The 11,748-nt window shown below is 45.8% G+C and overlaps 1 protein-coding gene across 4 annotated transcripts in view; it reads left to right on the forward strand.

Moving 5' to 3' along the window:
- The window catches only part of FUBP3 (far upstream element binding protein 3), a 107,269-nt gene extending 99,670 nt beyond the window's left edge, over positions 1–7,599 (forward strand). For all 4 annotated transcript variants that reach the window (XM_048512533.1, XM_048512535.1, XM_048512534.1 and 1 more), the window contains one exon: positions 6,057–7,599. In XM_048512533.1, coding sequence (XP_048368490.1) covers positions 6,057–6,065 — 9 coding nt within the window. In that variant the 3' untranslated portion in view covers positions 6,066–7,599. The remainder of the gene's footprint in view (positions 1–6,056) is intronic.
- The last annotated feature ends 4,149 nt before the right edge of the window (positions 7,600–11,748 follow it).

The following is an 11,748-nucleotide window of genomic DNA, read 5'->3' on the forward strand; positions in this document are numbered from 1 at the left end:
TTAACCTATTCATAAATGAGAACCGCAAAAGATTGCAAAGAGCTCCAAGCGGACCTTGATAAATTAGGTGAGTGGGCTAAGAAATGGCAAATGCAGTTCAATGTAGCAAAATGTAAAGTGATGCACATAGGGGCAAAAAATCCAAATTTCACATACACACTACAGGGATCAGTGCTATCAGTCACAGACCAGGAAAGGGATTTAGGCATCTTAGTTGATAGTTCCATGGGAATGTCAACTCAATGCATGGCAGCTGTGAAAAAGGCAAACTCTATGCTGGGGATAATTAGGAAAGAAGTTGATAATAAAACTGCAAAGACTGTCATGCCCTTATATAAAGCAGTGGTGCGACCGCACTTGGAGTACTGTGTTCAGTTCTGGTCGCCACATCTCAAAAAGGATATCGAAGAGATAGAAAATGTGCAGAGAAGGGCAACAAGGATGATTGAAGGATTGGAGCACCTTCCTTATGACGAGAGGCTGCAGCGTTCGGGACTCTTTAGTTTGGAGAGGAGATGTCTGAGGGGGGATATGATTTGAAGTCTATAAATTTATGCATGGGGTAGAAAATGTTGACAGAGAGAATTTTTTATCTTTCCCACAATACTAAAACCAGGGGGCATCCATTGAAAATGCTGGGGGGAAGAATAAGGACTAATAAAAGGAAACACTTCTTCACGCAACGTGTGATTGGTGTTTGGAATATGCTGCCGCAGGAGGTGGTGATGGTCGCTAACCTGGATAGCTTTAAAAGAAGCTTGGACAGATTTATGGAGAAGTCGATTTATGGTTACCAATCTTGATCCTCCTTGATCTGAGATTGCAAATGCCTTAGCAGACCAGGTGCTTGGGAGCAGCAGCAGCAGCAGGCCATTGCTTTCTCATCCTGCATGTGAGATCCCAAAGGCACCTGGTGGGCCACTGTGAGTAGCAGAGTGCTGGACTAGATGGACTCTGGTCTGATTCAGCAGGCTCTTTCTTATGTAGCTCCTAGTCCTGTTGGTCCTTAGTGTGGACAGCATCCTTGGGATTTCAGGCCTGCTGAGGTCATCCTGAAAACGAGGCAGAGGAAGGAGAGAAGATTTCTAGCCCACCTTTCTCTTCTGTAGGGAAATTCAAGGCGGCTTACAAACTCCTTCCCTTCCACTCCCCACAACAGCCACCTTGTGAGGCAGGTGGGGCTGAGAGAGTTCCAAAGAACTGTGACTAGCCCAAGGTCACCCAGCAGGCTTCATGTGGAGAAGCGAGGAAATAAATGCAGTCCACCAGATAAGAGTCCGCCACTCATGTGGAGGAGTGGGGAATCAAACCCAGTTCTTCAGATTAGAGTCCACCACTCTTAACCATTATGCCAGGTTTGCTCTCTATACAATCTGGGTCTTTCAGCAGCTTAAAACCACTAAATGGTACTTCAGTGAATGGACAGCAGGCCTCCAAATGTCAGATGCCAGAGGCAGAGGATGGCCAGATGGCCCCTGTTGGAAGCAAAGTGGTAGATCAGTTCCAGAAAGGAGGTCTCAGGGTCTAAGCACTTCCCAAAGGATGGAAGGGTGTAAGGGTCTGGTACTCCAGTCAGTAATAAGACTCAAGGGACGTTCAAGAGCTTTATTCAGGACCGTGTAAACCCAACAGCCAGATAGCCGAAACTGGGGGTTTGGCTCTCTGGCCCCAGTATATACCTAAAGGTTACAATTTGGTTCAACTCATAATCCCCCCACCCTTGCATTCCCATAATATCAGCATGGGAAAGGACAGTGAGAAAGAGACATTGTTTTGGGACAGGCAGGTTACTCCCTTTGAGAGACAGATAAGGAGAAACCGTCAAGCGCTATTGAACTAGTTATATGCGAACAAAGGAGAGAGGCCTCGTGGTCTTGAGCGGTGGAAATGGCTGGGCCATCTGTGGCAGAGCTCTGTACGTGCTATTTGCCAGGCCAAGGATGGCGCAGGCCTGACAGAAAGAAATCCTGGCCCTTGTCCCGTTTGCCATTTTTTTAAGCCTGAATGCACTTGTGGAAGGTCATGCCGAGCTGTCTCAGAGGGTGGTCATGTTGGTCTGCAGTAGAACAGCCAAATTTGAGTCCAGTAGCAGCTTGCAGACCAACTGGATTTTTGGGGTGACTCTCAAAACTTTATATCCCCCTTCAAATTCTGTTGGTCCCTAAGGTACTCCTAGACTCTGCCACACTGTGTGTGCTTTTGCCTTCTACAGAGATGTTAGAGCATCCTTCCTCGCCTCCCAACAGATCCCCCACCCAGTCTTGAATCAAATGGCAAATTCTGAATCCTCAGCCTTCCTGACTTTTGGATTCTCTGGGGCTGCAGTAGCCGCCTGCTGTGCCTCAAGGTGCTGGACTCTCGTTGTCTGTAAGGCCATTTTCAGAGCACAGAGTGGGTGTGACACTAGAGCAGTGGTGGCGAACCTTTGGCACTCCAGATGGTATGGACTACAATTCCCATCAGCCCCTGCCAGGTGGCTGTTGTGGGGAGTGGAAGGGAAGGATGGGAATTGTAGTCCATACCATCTGGAGTGCCAAAGGTTCGCCACCATGGCACTAGAGTGTCAACTTCCTTTTCCAGCCCGCCCAGCAGCTGTCAGGCACACTGGAAGAAAGTGAAGCTTCCTGCCCTTGCATCTCCCTCCCTGTACATCTGTAGCCAGGAAGAATCATGTTACTGGCCTAGTGGTGCCCACAAACTGACAGTGGGCCATCCCTGTGATAGGACATATCAGCAGGGCTGTTGCCTTTCATGTGGCTTAGTACAGGGGTGTCAAACTCGCGGCCCTCCAGATGTTCATGAACTACAATTCCCATCAGTCCCTCCCAACATGAACATTGGCTATACTGGCAAGGGCTGATGGGAATTGTAGTTCATGAACATCTGGAGGGCCGCGAGTTTGACACCTGTGGCTTAGTAGCTGGGGTGGTGGCTCATTTTCTGGAACCTGGCTCCCTTGGGATTGCGAGGCTGTAGGGTTTTTGTGAACTTCTCTTGTCAAGTCACATAAAGACATGAAGCTGCCCAAAGCTGAAAGACCCCGCAGGTCCATCATCAGAGTCATTATCAGCTACTTAGATTGGCCGTTGTTCCCCAAGGTCTCAGGGAGAGGTATTTCTCATTGCCTACTTCCAGATCTTTTCAGCTGGAGATGTCAGGGATTGAACCTGGGACCTTCTGTGCCTTGTTCTGGGCCGATCCCGTCACGTCTCCCTGCCAGGATGTGAAAACCTCTTGCTGGGAAAGAAACGCTGTGCTAGCTTTAGTTTTGCTTCTAGGCACGGACTGATCAGACGTGTGCTGAGCTGCTTCCAAGCGGTGTGGAGGCTGGGTGGTTCGGATTTGGTAGAGACGGCTTCTGCCTTCCCTTGGGATGGGAGGAGGAACGAGGAGAGGGGATCACGGAAACCGCTTTGGTGCGCAACCCTTAGTTCCGTCAGTGGAAGTCTTTTATCCTGATGCTGTTTTCAGTAAAGGAAATGGTTTGAACACGAAATCTTGTTATTGAGCAGTCCAGGGGCACGACCCTTTGACAGAATTCTGCATGCCAAGCCACTCTTCCACTGAGCCACTTCCCTGTCATCTGTCCCAAGCTCTAAAGCAGGGGTAGGGAACCTGCGGCTCTCCAGATGTTCAGGAACTACAATTCCCATCAGCGTCTGTCAGCATGGCCAATTGGCCATGCTGGTAGGGGCTGATGGGAATTGTAGTTCCTGAACATCTGGAGAGCCGCAGGTTCCCTACCCCTGCTCTAAAGGAACAGTTACAATGTCATACGTGGACAGCAGTCCACAGTTACTGGGGTGTTGTGCGGTTTCCGGGCTGTATGGCCGTGTTCCAGTAGCATTTTCTCCTGATGTTTCACCTGCATCTGTAGCTGACATTACCATCAGATCCTCTGAAGATGCTGCTGGAACACAGCCGTACAGCCCGGAAACCCCACAACACCCCAGTGATTCCGGCCGTGAAAGCCTTCGACAATGCATAGTCAAATTTATAACAACCTTTATTAGGCATATAAAATAGGCTCTAGAGCAGTGGTGGCGAACCTTTGGCACTCCAGATGTTATAGACTACAATTCCCATCAGCCCCTGTCAGCATGGCCAATTGGCCATGCTGGCAGGGGCTTATGGGAATTGTAGTCCATAACATCTGGAGTGCCAAAGGTTCGCCACCACGGCTCTAGAGCATTGCCAGACATTTGTGAAGTGCAAATTAAGAATACATTCAAAACACAGACATAGAAGCTATATCTAGCATTGGACGTTACTTGGAAAGTTCTGCCACTTGTAATATAAATTTTGCTACTTTTTCCAAGAGCATGACATCTGTATTGTTTAACAGAAGCTCCACAGCAAAACTGTCAGATTTGTCAGGTTTGTCTAGGACCAGCCAAGGAGAGAAATTCCTAATGCCCACATATCTCGGACAGTCGAGTATGATGTGAGCAAGAGTCTCCACTTGGTTTTTACAGTGTGGACAAACCCGATCCTGGAGAGGGATAGATAAGTAGCGACCCTTTGTAATGGCAGATGGAAAAGTATTGCATCTGGCCCTTGTGATAATTCAACTCTGTTGGGATTCAGTTAATAATCCAAGATATTTAGCTATGTGCCCCTGTTCTAGTACTATTCCAACAGAAAGGGGTGAGCATGATTTATTTGCTTACCCCAACAAGATATGGTATTCCTGTTCTAAAAGTCTAGTTTTTAAGGTTTGGAGAATCTCTCTGGGTGACAGCATACAGAGATCTTCGAGTTTTAAACCTATAGAGTAAATTTTTTATTTAAGAAGTTGATACCATTCGGAGGCAAATAGGTCTGGGTGTGCAGCATATGTTAAACTGTGCATATCAGAGTTAAAACATAATTTGATCCAATACTTGAATGCATACAGCCATGCTCTTGTTTCAAGTAGGTTCTGACCAGTTTCTAAGCATAGTACAGAGTGGGATAACCCAAGTATTTTGTAGCCAGATTGTATTCTTTCAACTGAGTTGTTCCCTGCAGTTATCCATAAAGGAACTTCATAAAGAAGTTGCTGGACTACCTTGGAGTGGAAAACCTTTAGAGCTGCTGGGACATATCCCCTCCCCTTCGTATGGAAGAAATTTACCACCGCTGAAGCAGTGTGATAGCTTCCTTTTATAGCAGTGTCTCTGTGTCTGGTCCAAGTGGCTTTATGATGAAAGGTTAGGCCTAAATATTTAAAGGACCAATACATAGTCCAGAGTTAATTGGTTTCTCTCTTATGGGGCACAAATTAAGAAGCCTGAAGTTTATCAGCATCCTAATCCGTGTTACTTTGGCAAGAAATCTAGAAGGGGCAGCAGAGGAGTGCCATGACGGTGGCTTTGGTATGCCTGCAGCTTAGTTGCAGACAGAGACGACAGGGAAGAGGATGCAGCAGCTGCCTTGTTGGTGCCAAAATGCCAGCAAAGCGCCTGATTAGTTTGAAAAGTTGACTGAGAAAGTGCCAGCATCTCACTTCCGAGGGCACAGAGATGCTTCCAAGCATGTTTGTGATTGAAACTTTCAAAGGGTGGGTGAACGGGAAAGGTGGGGGCTCAGGGGCAGAGCACCGGCTCGCCATACAAAAGGCCCTGGATTCGATATCCCTGTCACCTCCAGTCGGGGGTGATATCGAAAACCTCAGCCTGAGACCACCGGGGAGCCACTTCCAGTCAGAGGAGACCGGGCTGACTGTGGTAGGACAGTGGTCTGAATCCTCGGAAGGCTGTCTCACACACCTTCAGACGTTCAGCGGAAACAATAAAATAATAAAATAAAATAGAAAAATAAAAATAAGAGGTCTTTATTAATTGATACCTTTATCACCTTGTCTTTTTCTTGTGGCTGATGATGGGTTAATTAAAAACATCACAGTTTACAACTGACAAAATAAAACACCAAATAACCCTACCTTCCTTCAAAGATACCTGCAATTCGCGCCCATGGAAAGCCCTGCCAAATGAGAGGGGCCGACGCAGCCCTTCCTGACAGTTTCAAGTGCCAGCCGCATGTTTTGCTGATTTGCCCTTTTCTTTCTCTTGCAGGAACAGTAGGACCTGCCGCCTGCGTGGGTTTTCTCTCTTTTCCTCCTCCTCTCCCTTTCTCTTGGAATCAATGTGGAAGTAAACCTTTTTGTAACAGAGGTTTCTAGATTTGCAACATTTTGATGAAGACTTTTGTTTGTTTGTTTTTTTGTGAAACACTAGTTAGGATAATCTATACTGAACTTTTCTAAGAATCAGGAACAATTAGTAATGTACTAAACTTCATGGACATGCTGGGTAATTTGAGGGGGTTATTTTATTCCCCCCCCCCCCCCTTTGGCAAATTTGTAAGGAAAAAAAGGAAATAATAAATCTCCGGGATTCTTTTTGGAGGGAAGCCAGATTACAGCCGGCATCAAAACGTGCCCCAGAGCTGTGACATTTCAATACAAGGGTTTTGTGTGTGTGTCCCTGCCCCCCCTCCTGTGTTTTTAATTTTAAATCTTTTCTGTTGTAACAGAAAGAGGCTTGGAAGTCTTAGGTGGTATGTAACAAATTCTAAAAAGATAAATTTTTAAAAAAACAGTATTTAAATATTCTTAAATATGTAAATTCATTAAATATTTTACTTCTAATTTCTTGTATCTTGGCTGTCTTTTTTGATTTTATTGCATTTTTTAAAAAAAACTGAATTATGGTATGTATTGTAATTATGTGACTTTATCAGGGCAGTCTTACTGCCTTACTGTCAAGCAGGTTATTGAGGGGGGAATTTTGTAGGGGTTGTATAATTTCTAGAGATCTAAAGGGTTAATATAAGAAACAATGTTTAATTTTTTAGCGATACTATTTTTTCCCATGTCTCTGTTGTTGGTTGCATTTGTGTATCTAAGACCTCCAAGCTTGTCTTAAAAAATAGGAAAAAAACAAACAAAATACCTTTTGTCTATTTCAAAAATAAATACTGTTATTTTTAATATTAAGAAGAAACTGCTATTAGTATCTTTAACAAACACTGTGGAACATTGAAACATATAAAATAGTAGTAGCTATTTTTTAATTCCAGGGCGTGTGTTGGCTTCCCCTCCCCCCCGCCCCATTATTGGTTTTTGTTTCGTTTTTTGTTTTTCTTTTTAAGTATTTTCTTATCTTAATATTTGTCAAAATTTACCTAGAGAAATAAATTGAAATCTAGTATTAACCACAGGTATGCGCTAAATCATTTTTTTGATTTAATAAAAGGGATAATATGGTTTCCAATGTTTACTGTTGTGCTTTCTTGTACAGATAACAATGTATTTTTAAAGGAGAAAAAAAACCCAGAAGTAAAGCTATTTTTTCTTGACATTTTTAATTGACCTCCGGGGACATTCCGTTTTGAAATGTACTGAAGTGACTGTTCTAAGATCCTTTCCCCCTCCCCCCTTTATTTCTTTATAATGCTTGAAATGTCTAACTATACAGAGACACAATTGGATAATGTTGAGCATGATGTGTTTTAAACAAAAAAATTGTTCTTTTTATTTGACTGACAGTTGCATTTTACACTCTCTCTATAATAAAAAAAAAATTCCACAAGGCGTCTTGTGGCTTAAGTATTAAATCTGTTTGGTCCCTGCTCCTTTGCCTGAAAGACAACCTGTAGAAGAAGAAGCTTTGCAGCGAACGCAGTCTGAGCTTTCTTGATGTGTGCAGGCATCTTTTGGAAAGTCTTGAGGAGGGGGCTGGCTGATGGTTTCCATTGAACCTTACTATACGTCATATTAGAGTACCATTTCCTGAGTTGCCCCCAGAGTAAGATGCCATAATAGTTCAGCAGTGATACCAGGCCACGGGATCATCCAATTAAAGCAGACTTCTGCCAGGAGGCATGACGACTGCCGTTCTCTGGGCTCTGAGTTGGTGGCACAGCTATATCCACTCCTCCACGCTCTCCTTTCTACTCACACTCACCCCATGCTCCTTACAAGAACATTTTTGCCTCCGCAAACTGCCAGTAGTGCAGTCTTTTGGGGAGAAATTGGGTTTCCCGTTGCCCTGTTTCCCATTAATTACACCCCCCCCCAAATCTTTGCCGAGGACTCAACAAAGCCAACGAACATGCTGTGCAAATCTCTTCCTTACCATGTTTCCTGTCTTCTCCCCCAGAAAGCAAAGAAACTTTTTGCTAGTTGCTCTCAACCTGGATTGGGGGGTAAACTGTGATAACAGCACTGTCTACAATTTACTTACTTTTCTACCCCACCCCCCTGTCACCTCCGCCCCATTTACATTCCCCAAACACCCTGGCATCTGTTCGGTCTTTAAAAAACAACAACAGACGACCCCATCTGCAAAAGTGGCAACTTGGAAGCCTGTTGAAAGCCGGAAGAAAAAGGGGGGGGGGGATCTGGCATCTCATAAATATACCTCCAGAGAATCAAGACAGGCACATGCATGAAAGATGGGATGGTAAAAGCCACTTGGGCAGAGAAGAGGGGGGAAAAATGGAAGCGGGAGAGAGGAGGTATAAATGCTGATGATGGGGATGGGAATTAGGGAGGGGGCATTGCTGAGAAGACTTCCTTCTAATTCATCTTCCGAGCTTGGTGCCAAAAGAGCATTTGGCAGGGGTCTCTGGGAGCAATTGTGTGGTGACGAACCCAAAGGTGTCCTTTAATTGAAGAGAGAGGATTGTTGCCCATCAGTCCAAGAGCCATAAATGGTGCTGGAGGGAAGAGGAGAGGATGCATTTTCTTAAATGTATCTGTAAGTACAGATGAGTGACTCCCTAGTGAAATGCCCATAATATGAATTATGGAGCGGGATGCTGATGCAATCTTCATTTGTTTGTTTGTTTTTCATATCGAGTGGGTGGGGCATCGGAGTTCGCAAAAGGCCTTTGGAACCGGGCCAGCCATTAAGGAATGGCGCCTCACAATGCAGGGTTTTTCATCAGCAGTCTGGTGTCGGGGAAGAAGTCTTAAGTGCTTGAAAAGTTACCAAGTCCAGCCATCGATTTTCTCCCCCTGCTTCTCTCCTCTTAGCCCCTCTTGCATTAGACCTGCAGGATTTGAAGAGCACGGGGAGTCCAAAAGCCATCTGATAGGTTTCTTCTGCAACCCTCTGTCTTTCCATCCGCGTCGGCTGTTTGGACCACAGCCAGCTACATAGAACAGGCGTCATTACAAGAACTGCTGTTGGCTCACGCTGGCAATGTGTGGTGCGGTCGGTCCGTTTTGCTAGAAATTAACTATATTTAGCCCCCTCGGTCAGTGTTGAAATGCCCAACAGCTCCTCTGAGCCACCCCGCCCCGTTACTTTCAAGTCCAAACTAGATGCCTCTGGAAAATCTCAGAATCAAAGCATGAAGGTGTGGCAGAAGGCATTCAGAGGTATATTGCCTCTGAATATGGAGGCCCCACTAGCCTTTACGGCTAATAGTTGTAGAATTGGTTATTACGAGTTTGAATTAATTTGGTGCTTCCCCATTCCTGAGTGTTGACCGATGGCTGATGCTATGAATCCCTGTGGTTTGAATCCTGCTCTTAGAAGAAATCTACTCCACTAATGACATAGATCTGGGGAAATTAACACACATTTCTTGATGTGGCAGTAACAGCGAGATTACACATCACTCTTATTCTTATCATCTGATGGTGTGTGCATTACAAACTGCCACAGCTCCAGCCAACCACCTTCCTGGTGTTTTTAGAAAGGGGGTGGGGCTTTTCACCATCAAGGCATCTGATTGGCCAGGAGAGATTTGATTGACTGTGCAGATTTTTAAAACTGTGTTGGTGGCAGCTATACCACTGCACAAGGCTCTTCGTTATGAGGCTCAGCTGGCCCTGCTTCCTGTAGACGCCATCTTGGGGCTGCGCCCACCACAAGATCTCAGAATTCCAAAGGAGCCCACAGGCTGAAAAAGTTGGGGACCCTGGTTTACACTGTGAGGTGTGTGATCGCAAGATGATTCTGCCCTCCTGGGAGTAGAGACTTCTGGTCAGATCTGAGGAAAGGACAATGCATCTCTTTTGTTGACCTCTTTACAGCCAAAAGGCTGAGTCCCCACATGCCTTAGAAGAAAGTACAGGGAAATACATGTAGAATAAGAAGGCTAGAAACAGTGACATGAAGCATAACACACCCACTCAGCTGTTCTCAATTGCATAGATAAAAGGAAGATAATTAGCAACGATTTTTTTGGCATGATGGTTCAGGAGGGCCTTTTGATGAGAGAGATTCTCTGGTAGGTTCCCCTTTGTCATCTTTGTCAACAGGGGGTTCCCTGTTATTTTTCTGCCAGGCTAGAGAGAGGAGGGGTGTACCCAGTGGTGGGATTCAGCTGGTTCACACCACTTCGGCAGAACCGGTTGTTAAAATGGTGCTTGTAAACAACCAGTTGTTAAATTATTTGAATCTCACCACTGGGTGTACCTGTGGATCCCAAAAGTACTATGTAAAAGGTGCTGATCTCTGGAAGCTAAGCACAGTTGGTGACAGTATCTGGATGGGAAACCACCAGAGAAGTCCAGAGTGTCTATCCGGATGAAGAAGAAGAAGAAGAGTTTGGATTTATATCCCCCCTTTCTCTCCTGTAGGAGACTCAAAGGGGCTTACAAACCCCTTGCCCTTCCCCCCTCACAACAAACACCCTGTGAGGTGGGTGGGGCTGAGTGTGCTCTGAAAAGTTGTGACTAGCCCATGTGATGGAGTGCACAGGCTAATCTGAATTCCCCAGATAAGGCTCCACAGCTCAAGTGGCAGAGCAGGGAATCAAATCTAATCCTCCAGATTAGAATACACCTGCTCTTAACCACTACGCCACTGCTGCTCACAGCTGAAGGCAGTGACAAACCACCTCTGGCAACCTCAAGGGGGTTTCCTCCATAAATCAGCTGTGACTTAACAGCACTTTACGTGCATGCACATGTGGCGAAAAGGTATCATGGAGCTTCAGGAAATGGTAAAAAGGGTGTGGGTGGGATTAAGTAGAAGGGGAGGTTATCTTCAGCAGTGACAGAGACCCCTGGCCTTTGCCCCAAAGCCACAAGGCTGAAATTATTTCTGTCCTCAAAACTGCAGCCTGCATATGTGAACCGCTGCTAAAGAATTTATTTGCTCCGTTTTTACTCTGCCTTCCTCCCCAATGGGGGCTCCAATGGCTTCTGTAATTCTCAGTTCCATTTGAGCGCCACAATAGTCCTGTGAGGTCAGTTAGCTTGAGTGAAAGAAAGTGGATGAGCAGCCCCAGAGCACCCAACAGGGTCTTCCAGAGCCCAGTCTAGGGCTGCCATCTCTGGAGAGGGAAATTCAGGGGGGTTCGGGAACTAGAGCATGGAGAGGGTGGGATTTGGGACCCCAGTGGGGTATGAAGCCCTGGAGTCCTCCCTCCAAACCGAGGGTCAGAGTACTTGGAAGCAGGACAATTTCCATTTGCTGAATTGGTCTCTGGTGCTCGACTGCCGGTCTCTGTGGGCCACTGGAGGTTCCCGCAGCTCGTAGCCTTCCTGGCATCCCCTCTCTGTACACACACACACACACACACACACACACTTTTGAGAGCAAAGGTGGGATTGTAGAAACACCTGAATCATGTCTCTTACAATAATTAAGTGTCTTTATGGATCAGTGGTTCCTACAGTCTGGGCCGCCTTTGTGTCTCTACAACAGCTCTGCATTTCCCTGTTCCCATTGGAGATATGCCCAAAATGCTGTCTTGTTCACCAGCAAGGCAAGTTACCACTGAGGGCAGATGAATCCTTTACTT

The sequence above is a fragment of the Sphaerodactylus townsendi genome, linkage group LG12 (assembly GCF_021028975.2).
Source record: "Sphaerodactylus townsendi isolate TG3544 linkage group LG12, MPM_Stown_v2.3, whole genome shotgun sequence".
In the NCBI taxonomy this organism is placed as follows: domain Eukaryota; kingdom Metazoa; phylum Chordata; class Lepidosauria; order Squamata; family Sphaerodactylidae; genus Sphaerodactylus; species Sphaerodactylus townsendi.